The sequence below is a fragment of the Sinocyclocheilus rhinocerous genome, unplaced genomic scaffold (assembly GCF_001515625.1).
Source record: "Sinocyclocheilus rhinocerous isolate Xijiao unplaced genomic scaffold, SAMN03320098_v1.1 scaffold57, whole genome shotgun sequence".
NCBI lineage: Eukaryota > Metazoa > Chordata > Actinopteri > Cypriniformes > Cyprinidae > Sinocyclocheilus > Sinocyclocheilus rhinocerous.
The window spans coordinates 640734-659403 of record NW_015652130.1 but is presented as its reverse complement, the minus strand read 5'-3'; the positions used below and the strand labels follow the sequence as shown (position 1 = coordinate 659403).

The window sequence follows — 18670 nt, the reverse complement described above, 5'->3', positions numbered from 1 at the left end:
TTTATTCATCTATTCAGTTGCTGCCCATATCCAGTCATTAACTGTACACTATAGTATTATTTTGTGCACAGTTGATGAAAAATGGCAGTAAAGCTTGCTAGAAAATACTACTCATTTAGCTGGTTTATAAGGTGACAGTCTTGCGTGACACAACTTCAATTTCCATGATGCCCTTGTGGCGCTATGAGGATGCAAATATAAAAACAAGTAATTATCAAGTACACACTCTGCATTCTTTTCATTTCATCTTCCTGTCTTTTTTGTCTAAAAAATGTCTAAAAATTATTACATTCTGGCTAAATTCACTTGAACACACATCATGTCATCATTACGACTTTAAAAACGCCTAAAAAGGTCCTAAAAGGAATTGAAGTGTGCAAATGAATAAAATGGTTATTTATTTTGGACGAGCTGAAGGCCACTGAACGCTCCTAATGTTTTGTAGGAATTGGTCTCACCGAGTTAATCTCCTGCATTCTGTTTTAGGCTTCAATGGCAGAGAACAACATACCTCTATACACTACCGCTTCCATCGGAAGTCCCACTCTTAACTCGCTTGCCAGCGCTATCCGAGAGGAAATGAATGGGGCCATGGACCACGGGAACAGCAACGGTAGTGACAGCAGCCCTGGACGCTCGCCCCTGCCAGCTATGTGAGTGGCTCACGTCCCACCTTCGTAATGTGTGTGTGACTGAGATAAGGGCGCGAGGTAAAGGGAGATGTCCAGGAATCATTAGGCTCACGCGCATGCAGTGCGACGCTCGTGCAGCTTAGGTGGTGGAAATTTTTCACCAGGTCACTAGGAGTTGAAAATAAGTCTCGGAACGCACAGTAGGGTTCGATATACATTACAGTAGATGTTGAGCCAACCGTGAAATTATATAGAAAACTGCAGTTTAAAGAGGAAGTAGGAATTGTGAATGCAGTCTTAGAAGGAAACCCCACCTTTGGCGGGTTTCTACGTTGGGGGAGCTCGTAAAGCAAATAGTGTCTCTCCGTGTTATTTCGAGAAGTTGTTTCTAAACTCGCTTTTATTACGGGTCAGTAGTGTGCGGCGTACTACGCCGAGTTCCTCCCTAATTATTGCCTCCATTTTGTTTAAATATTTACAAAAGTGGTGAATAGAAGATGACAGAACTGGCGTCCTTTTTCCAGCCAGACAGGACTCGCAGCACGTCCGAAAACTCTGCGAGCCGTCGAGAGTAAAACAACGAAGGGAGAGGTGGGGGGGTCATAATTAGCCTCGACGAAACCGCTCCAAGATTTCCATGTAGCTGAGCTGCGGTCGGGGCTGGAAACCACAGCTCCCCATACACTTGTTGTATGGGAGGGACCGCCGTGTTGTTTGAAGCTTAAAATAATACGGTGCAGACAACATGGTTTCCAGATGTCGGAGGACAGAATGGTGATTTGTTGCTCAGCGAGATTTATATCAGCAAATCATTTCTTTTAAAAAAGCAGTGTGGTAATGAACTCGTGAAGATGTGGGTGAGAGAAGTGCTAATGGCAGGTAACATAGCTGCAGGCCTGCCCCATCCGCAGGATACAGAGAGACAGGATGGGTGTGCTTGCTCTGAGGCGTCTGCCTCTCACATCTCCAGGCATTTGCCGACTTAACGCACTCAAAAGCAAAGATGTTGCCCCGAACACGAGCCGTACAAAGTGTGAGAATATACGAGCATACATAAAACATTAACATAAAACGCACTGAGCTTTATTAAGTTAACCAGATTTATGGATCATGTTATCAAGGGCATCGCGTTTCAATTTCGGTGAATAACTTTTTCACTAATAAAACAATTTTGTCACTTATAGATGAGGCAAGGAAAGCTTATTATTTTCAAATGTTCAAGCAGAAATTAGATGGGTAGGTTGTATCTTTAACCTTTCAATGCAACAATTCATGAGTTATTTGTAATTGTAATTAAAATATCAAATAAGCATGTATGGCCATGATTACAAACACAAAGGAAAATGCATATATTCAGAATATTCTTATTAACATAATTTGTTTACATTATCTGAAAAAAATGAAATACTTTTTTATTTTATTCTAGACATGGTGCCATGGTAATACATGTATTTTACCATGTTAATTCCATTTCTATGAAGTATGTTGGATTACCATGTAAAAGCTATGAAACATGAATACTTTAAACTGTCATTACTATGGTATTATCATCTGACACTGTCGCTTTACCATGGTACCACCACAGTACTTTTTTGTAAAGCATTAACCTTTTTTTCCAACAAAACATTTTTTTATTCCTTTTGGATGCAAATGCAAAAACACAAAACACCTTTTCTGAAATCAATTATAAATTCCATCTTTCAAGTCTTTTAATTTTATGAGTTATTTTGAACTGTGTAATTTAATGTCAACTATTAAAATGTTTACATAGTATTGCTGGCCCAAGTATATAATTATTTCTGTCTTAACATGCTACGAGGTAAACCAGGCCTGTAATTATGAGGTAAACACCCGAGCACATTGTTAATATAAGCACTATATACTAGCTTTATTGTTTTTGAATTCTACATTCTCTTATGCTTCAGAGTCACAATTAATAACATCTAACAAATGGGCTTCCATAGTGTCTGCACCTGTATGTATTGTTGCAGATGCCTGCAATCAGATGCTTCAGTCCTAATTACAATGAAGGCTAAAGCAGAGTGCAGCTCAGTTGCATATTAATAACAATTTCATGTTTGCCCTCCAGCTAGAGATTGAGAACCGGAGGCCATGGGATACATGGGGCTTTGATCTAAAACCGATACAATGGCGAGAGTTTTCTTATTATTCACGCACAAAATATGATAACTCATTAGCATGGCTGCTTTCCTAACAATCGTGGAGAGAGAAGAGGTTGTTTGGGGGGAAAAATAGATATTGTGGCTAATTACATTTGCCAAACATGTCTTAGCGAAAACCTATAGTTTGCCATGTGAGACTAATTAACTTAAAGGCTCTGCCACAGCTGCTTCTAATGTTTATCCTTTTATTCCTTTCAGTTTTGGTTGTCTTCCCCTGTAGAGTCAGTGCTCGCTCATTGGCGCTCTATTCCTGCAGTGTTTCTGTAATGAGAAATTTGGCGGATCTCATCTCTGTGGACAATCCTGTGCCCAGACTGTGGGCCGGGGTTCATGTTTTGCCTTGTTTACAACTGACAGCGTTATTATTCTTGTAAGGGCTCTGTTTCTTATCACAGCCGTTTGTGTTGGGCCCCGTCGTCAGCGCCTCCCCCTTCCCCTCTCGTCTCGCACGCCTCCCCGCCACTGCTTTTCTTCCCCTTATTGACACTTTGGTTAGAAGTTGCATTAATTTTGCGTGTATTTAAAGCGTACGCTGCGCTGTCTGGTCACTGTGTTTTTTTGTTTTTTTTGCATGCTTGAAGTTGATTAATGACGGAACCTTGTGCAGGGTTGTCCTCTAGAGACCCGCCTCACAGGTTGTGCATGTTAACGAGCGAGAAGAGGAGCGCGCGGTGCGGCACTGATCCGACGCCACCGGGAAGCTGACAGGCCGTCCGCTCGCTCACCGCAGTCCATTCTCTCGTCGCCACGTCGCACGTTGTTAATCTCCCTCATTTATCAACTCAAAGTGAAAACCCTGTTGTCAGGCCAGCTGTGGAAAATAAAGCCGGCAGGTATCCCGGTGCTGGAAGAACTGAAAGGGAAGTGGAGTTATCAGGAGCGCTGCTGTGCCGCCTCTGTTAGTCTTTCATTATAGAAACAGCTGGTCGTTACACTAGTCCTTTTTATTTTCAGATATTTAACCAGTAGATGGTAGTGGCTGCACTGATACAATTATACTGTACATATTGAGATGTTATCATTTTTTTTTATGTATTGTCACAATATTGTCCAGATGCAGAGCCCTGCCCTTGACTTGGCGATAAAAATATACTTATGCCCACAAACTAACAATTCGTTCCCACAAATTAAGAATTTGTCCTCTTGTTTTATTAATCAGTTCCCTCGTTTTAGTTTAATCGTGGCCACAAGTTAAAAATTTGTTACCACAGTTTATTAATTTGTTCTCTCGTTTTAGTAAATCGTGGCCATGTTGTACTAATTCGTTCCCTCATTTTGATTTTAATTAAAAAAAGGGAACAAATTAGTACAATGTGGCCATGATTTAATAAAATGAATGAACAGTTATTAAGTTATTTCTGAATGTTCTCGGAATGTTGAATTTTTTTTTTTTTTTTTTTTTTTATATTAAAAAAAATTTTTTTATAGACCTCACCCAACACTGAAAAACGATACTTCAAAGCATCAGCTTAAAGTCAAATTAAAGGAAAGAAAAAACAAACTTATCAAAAATATGCATTCATTAAGAATTATTTTTAATTAATATATTTTTTTTTTTTTATTATTATCGTCTTATAATATACTTAAGTAAATAATTATTTTAATATTATTATTATTATAGCTTTTTTATTTTGAGAATGGAGGTTTTTTTTTGTTTTGTGGGAAAATTAATGAACATTCCTATTCCGTTTTATTCCCAGGCATCATATCAGCATAAAAGAGGAGCCACTGGACCCCGAGGAGCACGAAGGTCCCCTTTCCCTCGTGACGACTGCCAATCACAGTCCAGACTTTGACCACAACAGAGATTACGAGGACGACCACGGTCACGAGGACATGCTGTAAGCCTGGTTTCTCCCAGGTCCTCTGCCGAAGAGACCATACTAACTGCGCTCACCTGCGAGACCACTCCAGATATAGCAAGCCCAAGACTGGATTCACAATCCTCTTGTTGACAGCTATTAAAATGTTCTGATTTACTTAGTGCCATTAAATACGAAACGAAATACGAGATAAGAAAATCTATTCCATTTGGAAGTATTTTTGATTTGTTTCTACTTTTCGGTTTAAAGACGAAATGCGTAAATTTCTACTCATCTTCTGATGAAGAGACGTTTGGTACTGGGGCCTGCTTCTACTTCCTTTTGGCAAAAGTGTCACTGAGACCAGAGCGGACATGAAAACACAGCTGAGAAAGACTCATTGCCCTCCGAGTCGAATAAACACTGATCACGAACTCTCACACACACAAATCATTAGCGCTTCAATGAGCGTGCCACTCACAGTGTGCATGTACGTATGTGACTTTAATTCATTGTCTCTGCCTTCAGATCTTCTCAAGAGGACGGTTCACCCAAAAATGAAAGCTCTCTCGTCATTTACTCACCCTTAGGTCGTTCCGAACCCGTGTGACTTTCTGTATTACGTGAAACACAAAATGATTCGTTTTGAAGAGTGTACTCGGTTGCTTTGAAAGCGAATGCTCTTCCTGAGAGTTTATGAGAGTCAACGGTGAGCGAATCGTTCTTTTGAGTTGGATCTTTTTAGTGAATTGGTTGATGAGGTTCAAAACAAAGCTGACTGATTTTCAAGATCAACTCACTGACTCAAACAAAGGGAAGGATTCCAGTGAATGGTGGCTTAGATTTTGGTTTGTTTTTTACCCAAATGTATCTACAACTTCAGAAGACTTGGAATATAGGAAAACGGTATAGTTCCCATTTATGTCACTCCACTCTGCATTCATTGTAATTGCATGAAAAAGAGCAGCTGGTGCACTCTTTAAAATGTCTTATTGTGTTTTTAAGAAAGAAAAAAAAAAGAAAGTCATATAGCTTTTGAACAACCTGATTATGACTAAATGACAGAATTTTCATTTTTCAAGTGCACTATTCCTTTAAATTCGCTGTCATCGCAGCTGGAGGATATCTGTCTGGTGTTTTGAGGGCTCCTGGGCAAATAATTTAAACGTAGTGTCCTCTCATTACTCTGTGCTGTTAGCTATATATCCTTTTTGCTGGGTTTGTTTGTTTTGGTAACTGATCAGACCTCATGAATAATGACGTGGAGTTATGGTGTGCTTAGCACTGGATGAATGTTAAGGCTTCTCATGCTCTCTTTTTTCCCCCTCTTTCTTTCCTTTTCGAAATTGAAACAGAATGTCGCATTACCGTGTAGTATTTTTCTGTCATTTGTTCCTAGCGTTTCGGATCGCCACTTTGCAGTCACATTGCCCTTGCGTGCCGTCACACACACACACACACACACACACACTATCTCTGTCTTTCCCGCTCATGAAGTCCATCTCCAAATGCACTACTCGTAATGAAGGCTCCCTCTCCACGCTCCAATGAAGTTTAATTTTCACGTGGAATGAATGACAGAGAAATCAACGCAGGTTAACGTTTATCGCTCTGAAATTATACTTTCAAAAATCCCCTTTTGTGGTGATGCATGTTAGCGTCAACCAAATCGCTGATCGAAACCATCATCTGTATTGCGAAATGAAATGTCAAAAAATGTTGAAATAAGCACCAGGGAGAGGATTGTTAGACAAAAGCTAATCGTGATTCCTGAACGTTATTGACGGCATATAGGAAACTTTTTTTTTTTATTTCTGTCATTTCAAAGACTGTCTGGATTACTTTTAAACTGCATTCCCTCTAGTTTCAATATCAGTTTCACCACATAAATGACCGGCTCAGCCTCTGTTATTAGACGTGATAATAATTACACACGGGATAAACGTTAAAGGGGTTATGAACTGAGGCTGACGGCACAGCCATGACCACTGAGCATTACGGCACTGGGGCAGCCCACTATGACCATTCGCTTCTTGCCACATCGCAATTGTTTCCGACGGGCTGTTTCCACGCAGGCCATTTGAACCCGGAAAGCAACTCCGAATTGGAAGCTGCTGTCGCCGGCTAGCTTAGATTGAAATTTTGGGAACAGACTTTAGATTAGGCTTCTACAAAGAGATTGCGTTTTGTTTTTCGAATGACTGCAACCAACCACTTTCTGTGTTCTTATTTATTACTTCCATTTTTATTGTCAGTTTGTTTTTACTTAAGTTGATGTTTATGTCTCTTATCTGTGACTACCAAAGAAACAAGATACTACAAGTTGATATATTCTATGTTCCATGCAATAGCTAAACAAAAGGCCAAATATCCTTATAGTGTTCCCCGCACTGGCCGGACGCAAAAATTATGAAATGTCTGAAACTGTGTCGGGCTTATGATGGTGAAGAAGAAAAAAAAAGCCAAAGGGGTTGTTCGATGGGCAGCTGTATGTCTTTGCCTGTGACCAAAATAGTAGATCGAGACCAACACACGACCAAATCAAAGCAATGTTGTCTTTGGGCCAATGAAAAGGAAAAAAGGGAGTGTTCTATCAGGAAATGATGGCTATAAAGGGGAAGGATATGGATGAAAGAGTTTAGGACTGTGCTCACTGTCGTCACAGGAAATTTAAATCCAGGAGGGGGAAAACATTTGCATAACACAATGTGAACTGAACTTTAAACTGGACCACACAATGATGAGAGTTTCATTTGTTCTCATACTTTAGAATTTTTTGTTTTTTTGCCATTTTATTCTTTGAAAAGATTGTATGCCACTTACCTTGTAAATTCGAAACGGGATTCCCGATGTCCTTTTGTTAACCTTGGCAATGCTCTATGATTGTGTTTTAGTGTCTGTCAACTTATTACTTTTTTATATTAAAAAACACTCCTGTCAACCAATAAGCTGGGTACAAGGTACTTTAATGGCAGTTACTACTATTTGTAAATTTATCCAAGCATTTCGTATTGATGAAAAGGGTTCACTGAAATGAATAAAGCATCCGGGCAGCTGCAGTGGGACAGATTCGGGGCTCATCTGAGGGCCGTTTCTGATTGTTATTCTTGAGCAGGTAGATGAGACCATTCACCGCATGTGTAGCTCGGCATTACTGAAGAAATACAGCATGATAAACTGTTAGTATGCATACCTCAGTTCAAACCTCTAGGGAATGAGTAACTAAGAAAAAGATGTAACATTTCACTCAGTTGCACTTAGTCGTATGTCTTGCATGTTTAGTCTAAAACTGTAGCAAACTATTTTAAGAAAAAGACTTTTAAAAATATATAAAAATCAGAGCTTGTTTATCACGAGGGTCTCTCTTTTTTTCCTCTTTTAAACCAATCCAAACCTCAGGCTTTTTTTTTTATCGTTAAGAAACGCCACTCGGCTTGCTTCGATATGATCTCTTCTTCGATTTATTTTGCTTCTCACATGCGGTAAACTGTTTCCTGTCTCTGCTCTTTTAGCTCATGTTGAAGTAGGTTGTACAGACACCACATTATAGCTTGTGTGTCCTCTCATTTTCTCCTGATTCTTTTCAGAGAACAAAAAAAATACTGTTTGTATCACCATGTTTGCTTTATCACAACTGCTTTGTATTTACTATTAAAAAAGACGGAAAACACAAAGAAATGAGCTACTGCTGTATGTATTCCAATAGCGAACTGTGCTGCAAATGTAATTGACTTCATAATTCTTGCTTTTTCTGTAGAAAAAAAAAAAAAGGAAACTCGCAGACATCTGGGAGGGAATGGATCCGGGGATAATCCACCGTTTTTGGATTCTAAAAACTGTAAAATAGAAAACAGATTTGTCTCTGTTATCATTGACCGAAGAGTGTTGTACACTCTTTCCCTTCTTGCGTTAAGCTGTTTTTAATACGTTGAAAAAGATCCTGCTTTTCTGGTCTAGATTAGCTATAAAGCAGGTGTATGTCCTCTGGAGCACAAGGGAAAATACTTGCATGTCTTGCAGAACTGCAAAAATCATTTCTTAATCACTATTTTTCTTTTAAAACTAAATGTGCAAGTTTGATTTGAAGTACATTTCTTTTTAGTATTTTAAGACTTAAAGATACAGGGGTTGTTTAAAACAAGAGGGAAAAAACACTTTGCCAGTGTGGTACATGATTCACAACAATGAAAAGTATTATAACGTTTTTTATATATATAATAATTCACTATGTTTTAAGTTATAGTCGTCTTGTTTCCCTGATGAAGAAAAAAAGTTTGCTGTGAAGAAAGTCTATGAATCATGCACACTATAATAAAAATATTGATTTGTGTGTACTATTTCTCTAAAAACAAGAAAACTATGCAACAATTCATCAAAGTTTTCTTTTTGCCCTTATTAGCAACTTGTAAGCAAAAAAGCTAAGAAAAAACAGAAACACATCCTCCAGCAGACAGTTACTGTCACAGTCATGCTGCTCTCATACATTATGAATGACTAGATCATGATCATGCCTGTAAATCTTCACAATTCTTTCTTTCGGTCTTCTATAATTCCCACTTTTTCTGCTCTAATCTAAAATCTTTACATTCTCTCTTTGCTGACTATTCCGTTATCCTCAGTGTCTAAAACTGACTCGCGTGTTCGATACAGAAGCAATAAAAATGCAGTTTGTTTCTGAATTATATGCATCTTTCATTATCTGCTGCTATGGTCACACTATAATAAAGCTACAGATAATTGTTTTTCATATATGCACATATGACATGCAAAGAGAAGGCTCAAATCAGGCAGAACTGAAGTGCATTTATCAGTTTCAGCACAACATTATTAAGTGTCTTTAATCAGATTACTGTTTGTTATCGAACGCTCGTCATGAAGTCCATAATGACCGGCACTATCACGGCAGCTCGCACATTAAATTACCTTCTAATTAAAAAGAGACAGTTAAACTGTCCTTTACCAACAGCAATTTAGGTAACTGCATTTGACCAACTATAAATTGTTACTGCATTAAAATCCCAGAAATATTAGCGATATGGATTTCTTGATGGAAATTAATGCTGATGATGAGGAGTTTGCTTTTTATGAGGGATGCACGGGGTCATGTTAGCCACTAAACAGCAGACAGAGATCAGGCCAAAGCATTTTTAATCTTGTGAAACAAGCAATTACAAATAGTTGCATTGATTTGTTAAAAAGCTTTAGGTGACATAAATTGTTTCACGCTTAGCTTATTGCTCTGATACATAAATGTCATTGAGGATATTATCATTAAAGATGCTGGAAGACAAGATTTAAAGGAAACAATATAAAATTATGGTTAGACTTTTTGCTGGTAATATTTTATCCCTTATTTGGAGCTTCTTAATTTTATTGCTGTTGTCTCACAGATATTATAAGAGCCAGCTAGTCTTCTCCTAGTCCGCTGTCATAATCATGGATTTGTACCAGGGTTTTTTTCAGTTAACTAAACCTAAAACCATTTAAGAAATCCATATATATATTCATATACATATACATGTGTGTGTGTGTGTGTATATAAAAAAAAAAAAAAAGCTTCTACATTTTGTTTTGGGATAAAGAGTCATATCAGAATGATCAGAATATATCATTATATCATATCACAATATTGTCACTTAAAAACCTATAAATGTATTAGAGAGCAAATTATTGTTTAAATTCTTAACATATAATGTTCAAAATGTAAAAAGGGGGGAGTTGGACATCAAAAGAAAAGAAATGTTATATAATGCAATAAAATGCATATTTTTAATGTAAAAAAAACTTCCAAATACTCCAATACTTTTCAGGGTCACTGTACGAATGCAAAATAATGTCCTGTAAAAGTTGTTGAACATTGAACATGCATGCATGTGTCCATGTTATTCAAATAAAATTAGAGGAAGTATATTGCTCCCTGATCACACATCAGATCTTTCGTTCTCAGATTTACTTGTTTATTCAAGGCTTGAAAGGAATTCATTTTCAGTCAACCGCTCTCGTAAGTTTATATAAACGCAAAGTTATGCTATTCAGCGTCAAGAGTATCTTCGCAAAGCATGAATACCTTTTGATCTTCAAATGAAAAAATGCCCAAAAAAAAAAAATCCAAACTGTCTCTATCATGTCATTCACACCAGTCTACTTATGTTACCAAGTGAGAGTCTAGGCCTTATTAGCGAACCCATGGTCTGCGTAGGCTTTTGGAAATGAAATGGACAGATTAGTGCATTATCTTATTTACATATATTGAATTGCAGTAACAAGACTCCGTTCCTACCCCTCGTTTCATTCTAATTAAAGTGTGGCAATGCAACAGCAATCCACACAAGAGCTTTGCTTTAATAGTCAGAGCTGGCAAATTCCCAATCCTGCGACGTGGCAATTAGCAGGGGCAGTAGTGTTTGCTATTCACGGTTTGATGTTTAAAAAAAAAAAAGAGAGAAAAAGTGAGAGTCTAGGCCTTATTAGCGAACCCACGGTCTGCGTAGGCTTTTGGAAATGAAATGGACAGATTAGTGCATTATCTTATTTACATATATTGAATTGCAGTAACAAGACTCCGTTCCTACCCCTCGTTTCATTCTAATTAAAGTGTGGCAATGCAACAGCAATCCACACAAGAGCTTTGCTTTAATAGTCAGAGCTGGCAAATTCCCAATCCTGCGACGTGGCAATTAGCAGGGGCAGTAGTGTTTGCTATTCACGGTTTGATGTTTAAAAAAAAAAAGAGAGAAAAGTTTATTAAGATGAGCTGCTTCGGGCACTGGTGGGCAATAGACCTGCTGCAATTAGATTCCAATTATTTGTCAGTTTCTGATATTGTAAACCGCCACTTAGCACATCAGTTAAATTGACACACTGTGCTGCTTGGTTTAGCCTGTAATTAAAACATTTTGTGTTAATTAGATGATGACCACTTCATTCCAGGGCCTCTTGTGTTTGGAGCTTGTGTTATTTTGATTTGCATTGGGCATGCTGTTTGGATCATGGGTTGTCAGATGCTGGTTAATCAGCCAATGTTTTGTTTCAATTACTGCCAGCTGTTCTACAGGCATATCAACATAGAACAGTAGGAAAATTAAGTACAGAAGAAATTAATTAGTTAAAATATTGAGATAAACTTTAGAAAGCTTAAGTAAAGAAAAAATAAATGATATGCTGAAAGCATAATGAATAAATAATACTATATTTTTTTATATTTCTTACATTTTATTATTCATTTTAAGCATTATTTCTGATTATTGTAATTATTATTATATTTAATTTTTTTACAAAAAAAAACAAAACGTTATGATGAAGTATTCAAATATTCCAATTCATTCACTTAGAACCCGTTCTCAAAAAATAATCATTGGAACAGCGTGATGAGCTTACTAATCATATAATCAAACATTTTTCTCATGCTAAAAAGAAGCATTGTTTGGATTAATTTTCCATATTCAAGCAGGATCTCTGAATAATTTAGATGATGCAAAACAACATGAATAATTACGAGTGTCACGGCTTTCTGCCACCATGCATGCATTAATGGACGTGACTAAGTTTACTTTTCATTTACATATCATGAGTGCAAAAAGCACATTTGCGCATGCATTAATCTAAGGTCAATACATATTTAACTACTAAAGTAGGTCTGAATGACTGCGGAGACGTTCTGTTGTAGTATTGTATACGCAGAACGCAACTTAGTGTCTCTATTACCAATGCACTTATATATCAAAGTAATTAAGTGGAACTGCAGGTTTTATGTCACAATGTTCCTGTGTTTTACAGATTGCTTATTTCCAGGTTTAAGATAAATAATTATGGAAAGTCAGTGTAACGTTGAATGCTCAGAGAACTTGAAATCCTGAAAGCAGCAGGCCTACATTTCCCAACTGTCTCATTAATATTTGGCACATTACTGTTTGAGATTAGAGCCTTTACTTTACAGCCCTTTACACACTTTTACAGATACGTATTAAAGCAGCTTCTGATGGGACTCTCAGCCTGTGCAACTCTCCGCATCTCTCATTTCAGCCCAGATTTAATGCTCTTCTTCAGGGGAGGGGATGGAAAATAACTGTCATTAAAATATGTCATGGCAGCTGTTTACCTGCAGTGAACCTTGATTGAAGCAGGTCTGACTTTACACTGATGCCCCTCTAATCTGTATGACTGGCATGTTAATTTCCCCGACGCTGCCATTCAAAAACACAAACATGAAATGTTGGTTTTAGGTCTGGGAGCCCAGCTAGAGTGAATTTCAAGTACTAATTCAAATATTTCATTAAAATGTAAATTTTACATTGGTCCAACGCCTAGCTGTGCACAAGGCATGACTTAAGAAGTTATGAAGTTATAACACCAATCGTTTTTTTTTTCCTGCCTTTCGAGCGCCAATTAACTTGCACTATAAATGTCCTTACCTTGTTTTATCTCTCCTAACCGCGTGCCAAAAAAAAAGCATCAAATGCAGCAGGAGTGCGACGGCTCACCATTGACCAGTATTGGGAAAGAAGAGAGACAGAAGCCAATTAAACATCAAGCTTCGTGCAGACTGGTAGCTAATCAATTCTCTTATCGCCACAAAGTGCAAATGCACTGATGAAAATTGAAGCTACGCGAGGATAAAGGCAAGAGTTGAGGAATTGTAAATGAGAGAATGTCGCTAAATGCAAATGCATGATCTGGACAGGTTGTCAGCGTGCTTCTTATAGAGCTTTGCTCTGGTAATCTGTGTAGCATCAATGCATGCATACTGTACGCAGTGTGACTCCATAGACCTCAAGTCATTTTTGATATATTAGTCAAGTATCGGGTATTTAAGATTGTAAATTGCTGTTCAGACACAAAATTGGAGATATAAGAGTGTATCGACAGGAATGATGTGTTTACAATACATCTTGAGCATTAATATTCCTATATCCGAGGGGTGGGCATAACTGGAAATGGCAAACTGATTTAATCTGTCACTTCCTGACTCGCGAGCTCTCGTTTTTGTGTTTTCCTGCGGGGAACAAACGCTCGAAGCCGGCGGTTTGCGAATCCTGGCACGTCACGTTCCGTCTCCCTTCCACTTTATTTCGATGGCGCAGACAACACTCGCCTCCTGTTTCTTTATCTACTTCCCTCTCTTTTTTCTTTCATTTTTAACATTCAGGGGGAAGATAAAATGGTTGCAGGTGGTGATGAAAATAAAAGCCATCCATCATTATTTATTAGGCATGAAAAAGATACACAATAATGTAATTTAATCTCTCAGCAGACAATTATTTCCACATATTGATAATGCAAAGCGAAAAGTGCCATGAATCCTAATATGATGTTTGCTTTTATTGGTGTATAATACAAGCAGAACAAATAATGTAATTGTGTCAGGAAGAGAATGTAATTATTTGCACATGCTAACATTATAATAGCAATCTGCCTCAGACAATGGTATCATATTATTTTGCTGTGCTTAACTAGTTACAATTTGCATTTACTTATTATGTCTCAGTGGCAATAAAGCCGCCCCCTCTTGTGCTTGAAGTAGACCGCTGTTATTATTTGAACCCCCGTCTCCAACTTTTGATTGTTTGCAACTTGCTGAGATTTGAGATCATGAAAGTTTAAGTTTACACCCAGGAGGAGTGTCGTCTTTATTAAAGAGTTTGATAATATCATCTTGCATTGGGCTAATTCTTTTCAGCTAGTCCTATGCAATAGAGCAGAATTGATCAAAGTTAAAGCATCAAAAACTCACTTTGATCATTTCATAAGACTTGGGCAACTCTACTACACATAGCCTACACTACTATACCTACTAGTAAAAACGATTCCCTTTTATACATATCGGATGTCTCGACTCACAGATTTTTCTTCTCGAGGAGAAAGCAAGCCCCGTGAATCCGGACTAAGGCAAAGGCCATCTCATCATAATTCATCGTGACCTAACGTGAAACAAGAATCCTCCCGAAGAGCAGCCTTTAAACAGATTTTCTCGATTATTTGTAATGATTAACCATTAAACATACATTAAAAAAGCATCTTGATGCACGGACTGTCAGGGCACATCAGCCATGCGTCCTTCTCGCCTGTATCTTTAATAAAATGGTGTTCATGCCATATTGAACTAATGACCAGGAGAGTCAATGTAAAATTAGATCAAGCATCCACACTTGTGTCTCCCTGACATTATGAAAATGTTTTATTGATGACTCATTACAGGCCGTCCGGCATGAGGTGAGGGCTTTTTTCCCCTCTCCTCGATCCATCCTAATAGAAGATGCAAAGCCTAATAATGATAATGCCTCCTGAATAATTAATCCCCCCAAAACCCAATCCATCTCGACACGGGACATGTACATATTTTAGCGCCTCATTTGCATATTTAGAACAAACAGCAGCACAAACCCATTAAAGGGCCAGCGCTCACCTCTTGTGTTTGATGCATAGTAATGAAGGGCTTTTGAGTGATTGGCTTTTAAGAATTAAGACGATGCCATACTGCGTGCTGCATGCATCCTCCACCGGAGGCTAGAGCAGTGTTCTGAAGTCATTAGTGATTTGTAAATGATATTTGCTCCCTTGTGACATATCATTTGAAATGCTATTTCTAATAATAACTGATATTAAAAACAACCGTCGCACATTCCACAAATACGAACATCTTGAGGGGGGCGAGCACTTCTTAATGTCAATATGAATTGCGATTCAAAAGCGCATCTAACAAATATTAAAGACTCCCCGAGGTTTCTTCTGAACATTTAACCGTCTTTCGCCACAAAGACGAGAATTATACCGGGGAGATTACGCTTCCAAATTGGCCGAGGATAAACTCGACTTGGAATGGAAATGGAAGAGCAAATTCATTCTGATATTTTGCGCTGCGCTTTCATCCATCAAGCTAAAATAATGGCATTGTGGCTGATTCCGGTTGCTGTAGCACAACGAATCAGAGGTGTGGTGATAAAGCAGCCGGCGCTCACTTTGGCATTGTCGCCGCCTCAGAACCACTCATTTGAACTGTCACCTTCTTTCTTAATGACTCCTTACAAATCCCACAGCTTCCTGCGGTGCGCTTCCTGTCGACTTCATCACGGGGGTGAAAAGAGAAGGGAAGAGAAAGCGAGAGAGATACAGTAGTTGGCGCAACATCCTACGCCAGCTCAACCGGAAGCCACACCAGCGCCGTGGTCCTGTTATACCGTGATGGGCCGCCACGTCAGGTAATGCTGCCAATCGGCACCAGACCTTCTCTGGATACACCACTGGTCTTTGAAATTAAAGTCGGCTTTAGTAATCCACAGAAATGGCCCCCTCAGACTGCTCTTGCTTGCAGTTTAGTGTCACCCCGGCTGGCGATAAAGCATGAGAGAAATACAGAGCGCTATCTGCTAGCGGAGAAGCCTGATAGGTTCTGCCAGCTTATCATACAACAGGCAGCTAACCTTCCTTCCCCTGTGTCTGGCCCCTGAACAGAATTGAGGAGTCAATTTACAAAAGCAGTCATGTTTGGTTGTAAATAAGACTGCGTATTCACCCTTCAAAAAACCGACGGCGGCGAGGAAGAAAAATGTAAGCGCACGAAGCAGAAAAGTTCCGATTGAACCCCCGTTTCTATCCTGAAGTCACAACCCGGTGTAATACAACAGCGTTAGCGGGAATGCATGTAAATCCAGGCCGAGGAAGGGGCTGCAGATTGACACGGATCTAGCTGAGCGGGTTTCGTCTGTACCAGGGTGGGATTAACAAGCTTAAAGAGGGCTTAAACACCATCCTCCAAGTTTACCTGTTATATGGCATAACTTCATCAAAGGACGGGTGCGACGCTGCCTTTTAAAACCTTTTTATGTTTGTTCACAGTTGTCAGTCTCGGGAATGAACTCATTTGCGGGGTTAACGCTGGTAATCGCTTCAAAAACAAACCTCAAAGTTCAGGGCGTAAGTATTATTGATGTGAAATTGACTAATATGCGGGATTTTGCGAGTCATATTTTGCCTAAGAAGATGACGGGTTCAGTCACTTCTGCACATCAGGTAAACATCAAAAGTCAGATTTCTGACTGTTGCGTGTCAGAAAGTCTCAACCTCACAAAGTTTTTGAAATTTTCTTCACCTAAAACAGCCTGGTTTATAGCGATAAATTGATTTTTTAATTCTGGTTGGTACCAATAAGCCAATAATGATTTTATTTTATGATTTTAAATGTATTTTATAATGGCATATAACCAATAAATGGCTGATGTTATAAATTTATATAACTATGTAAAATAAACTATTAAAAATATAATAAAATAAAATATAATGTGCTGAAAGTGAACGTATCACAACAATATAAAAGTACTATATGGAAAAAGATCCAAAAAGCATACGGTATAGTAAAAATAAGTACATTTTGTAAAAAATAAATAAATAGGTGCTCATAATAGAAACAAATATCAAATATCAGTCAATATATAATTTATATATCTATACAAAAATGTTTGATGATGGCAAAAGTCATCTAATTTAAAAAATAAAAATAAAAAGTTGAAAAAACATTCAATCTCAGATGTCTTTGTACATCATCTAAAGCTTAAAAAACATAGAAAAAAATACTTGATATTAATCAACAACAGAAAAAAAAAATCTAAAAATATTTTGTATTTAAAGTTGAAGAAATACATCATTAATATTAACTGTCTTTGAACAGGGAATAATTATTGCCAAATACTTTGTTTCTGCATGTTAGAAAAGTGCAAGAATAAAATATAATGTGCTGAAAGTGAACGTATCACAACAATATAAAAGTACTATATGGAAAAAGATCCAAAAAGCATACGGTATAGTAAAAATAAGTACATTTTGTAAAAAATAAATAAATAGGTGCTCATAATAGAAACAAATATCAAATATCAGTCAATATATAATTTATATATCTATACAAAAATGTTTGATGATGGCAAAAGTCATCTAATTTAAAAAATAAAAATAAAAAGTTGAAAAAACATTCAATCTCAGATGTCTTTGTACATCATCTAAAGCTTAAAAAACATAGAAACAAATACTTGATATTAATCAACAACAGAAAAAAAAATCTAAAAATATTTTGTTTGTATTTAAAGTTGAAGAAATACATCATTAATATTAGCTGTCTTTGAACAGGGAATAATTCTTGCCAAATACTTTGTTTCTGCATGTTAGAAAAGTGCAAGTGTGTTCCTTTTGGCCAGGATGTGGCTCTGGGCACAGGGGCTTTGAGCACTAGCTCCAAGGCTCTGCAACTAGCACTAAATTTCAGACCCTACAGGCACCAAAAAAGAAAGACAACCACAGTTAGTTGAGGTGAAGTTAGAAAAAAAAACTGCAGAGCCAAGCGTTTTCAGTCTCTGTTTTGACTGTAAACAAAAATCCACCAAATAAAATGGTGCCAACTCAAACAAAATGATTTGGAGTTTGTTTTCTGCTTAGAGGTTTAAGAGATTTCTGGGCGCTTTTTCAACGTGGGCTCGCCTAGCATTTTAGTATCTCTCAGGAACCGAGTGCCATTTAAAAAAGCACTGTATTTTGTTTTGTTTGGGTTTTGTATTTTCCTCCTAAACAATGATAACATTTTTCTGAACCGGAGTCGCTGCCAATGAAATTAATGGGAGGGTTGTCAAGTGCATACAGGAAGTGAGCTTTTTAAATAAACACATTGTTTCAAAACTAATCCACACCCTTATTGTTTACTGTTGGAGAGCACAGTCTGGGTGTGTTGTACAGACAGCTTGACACTGGCCTCCCCCAATTAATCCTCCCTGACAAGGCCATTCTGATTTAGAGGGAGGGGAAAAAAGGAAAAGAGAAACCTGGAACAGGGTGGGGGAGTCAATAGGCAAGTTTTCTCCTCAGATAGAACACCTTAATGACTCTGTCATCGGTAGGACACTCTCAGGGGAGCTTCAGAAGGTCTTATTTACAGTAACTCTGGAGAAATTGACATAAGACAATGGCATTTAAATTAGGCTATTAAAAATTTATTCAATTAATAAATATTAATATAAGTTAATTTATATATATATATATATATATAATATACATTAAAATGTGTATAAATATAAAC

General features: G+C 37.7%; 1 protein-coding gene across 1 annotated transcript in view; it reads left to right on the top strand.

Moving 5' to 3' along the window:
• Window positions 1–8291, top strand: part of LOC107713512 (forkhead box protein P1-B-like) — a 69817-nt gene extending 61526 nt beyond the window's left edge. Inside the window, exons 15-16 of the mRNA XM_016519038.1 lie at window positions 487–653; window positions 4516–8291. Of these exons, the coding sequence (XP_016374524.1) occupies window positions 487–653; window positions 4516–4660 (312 nt within the window). The 3' untranslated portion in view covers window positions 4661–8291. The remainder of the gene's footprint in view (window positions 1–486; window positions 654–4515) is intronic.
• The last annotated feature ends 10379 nt before the right edge of the window (window positions 8292–18670 follow it).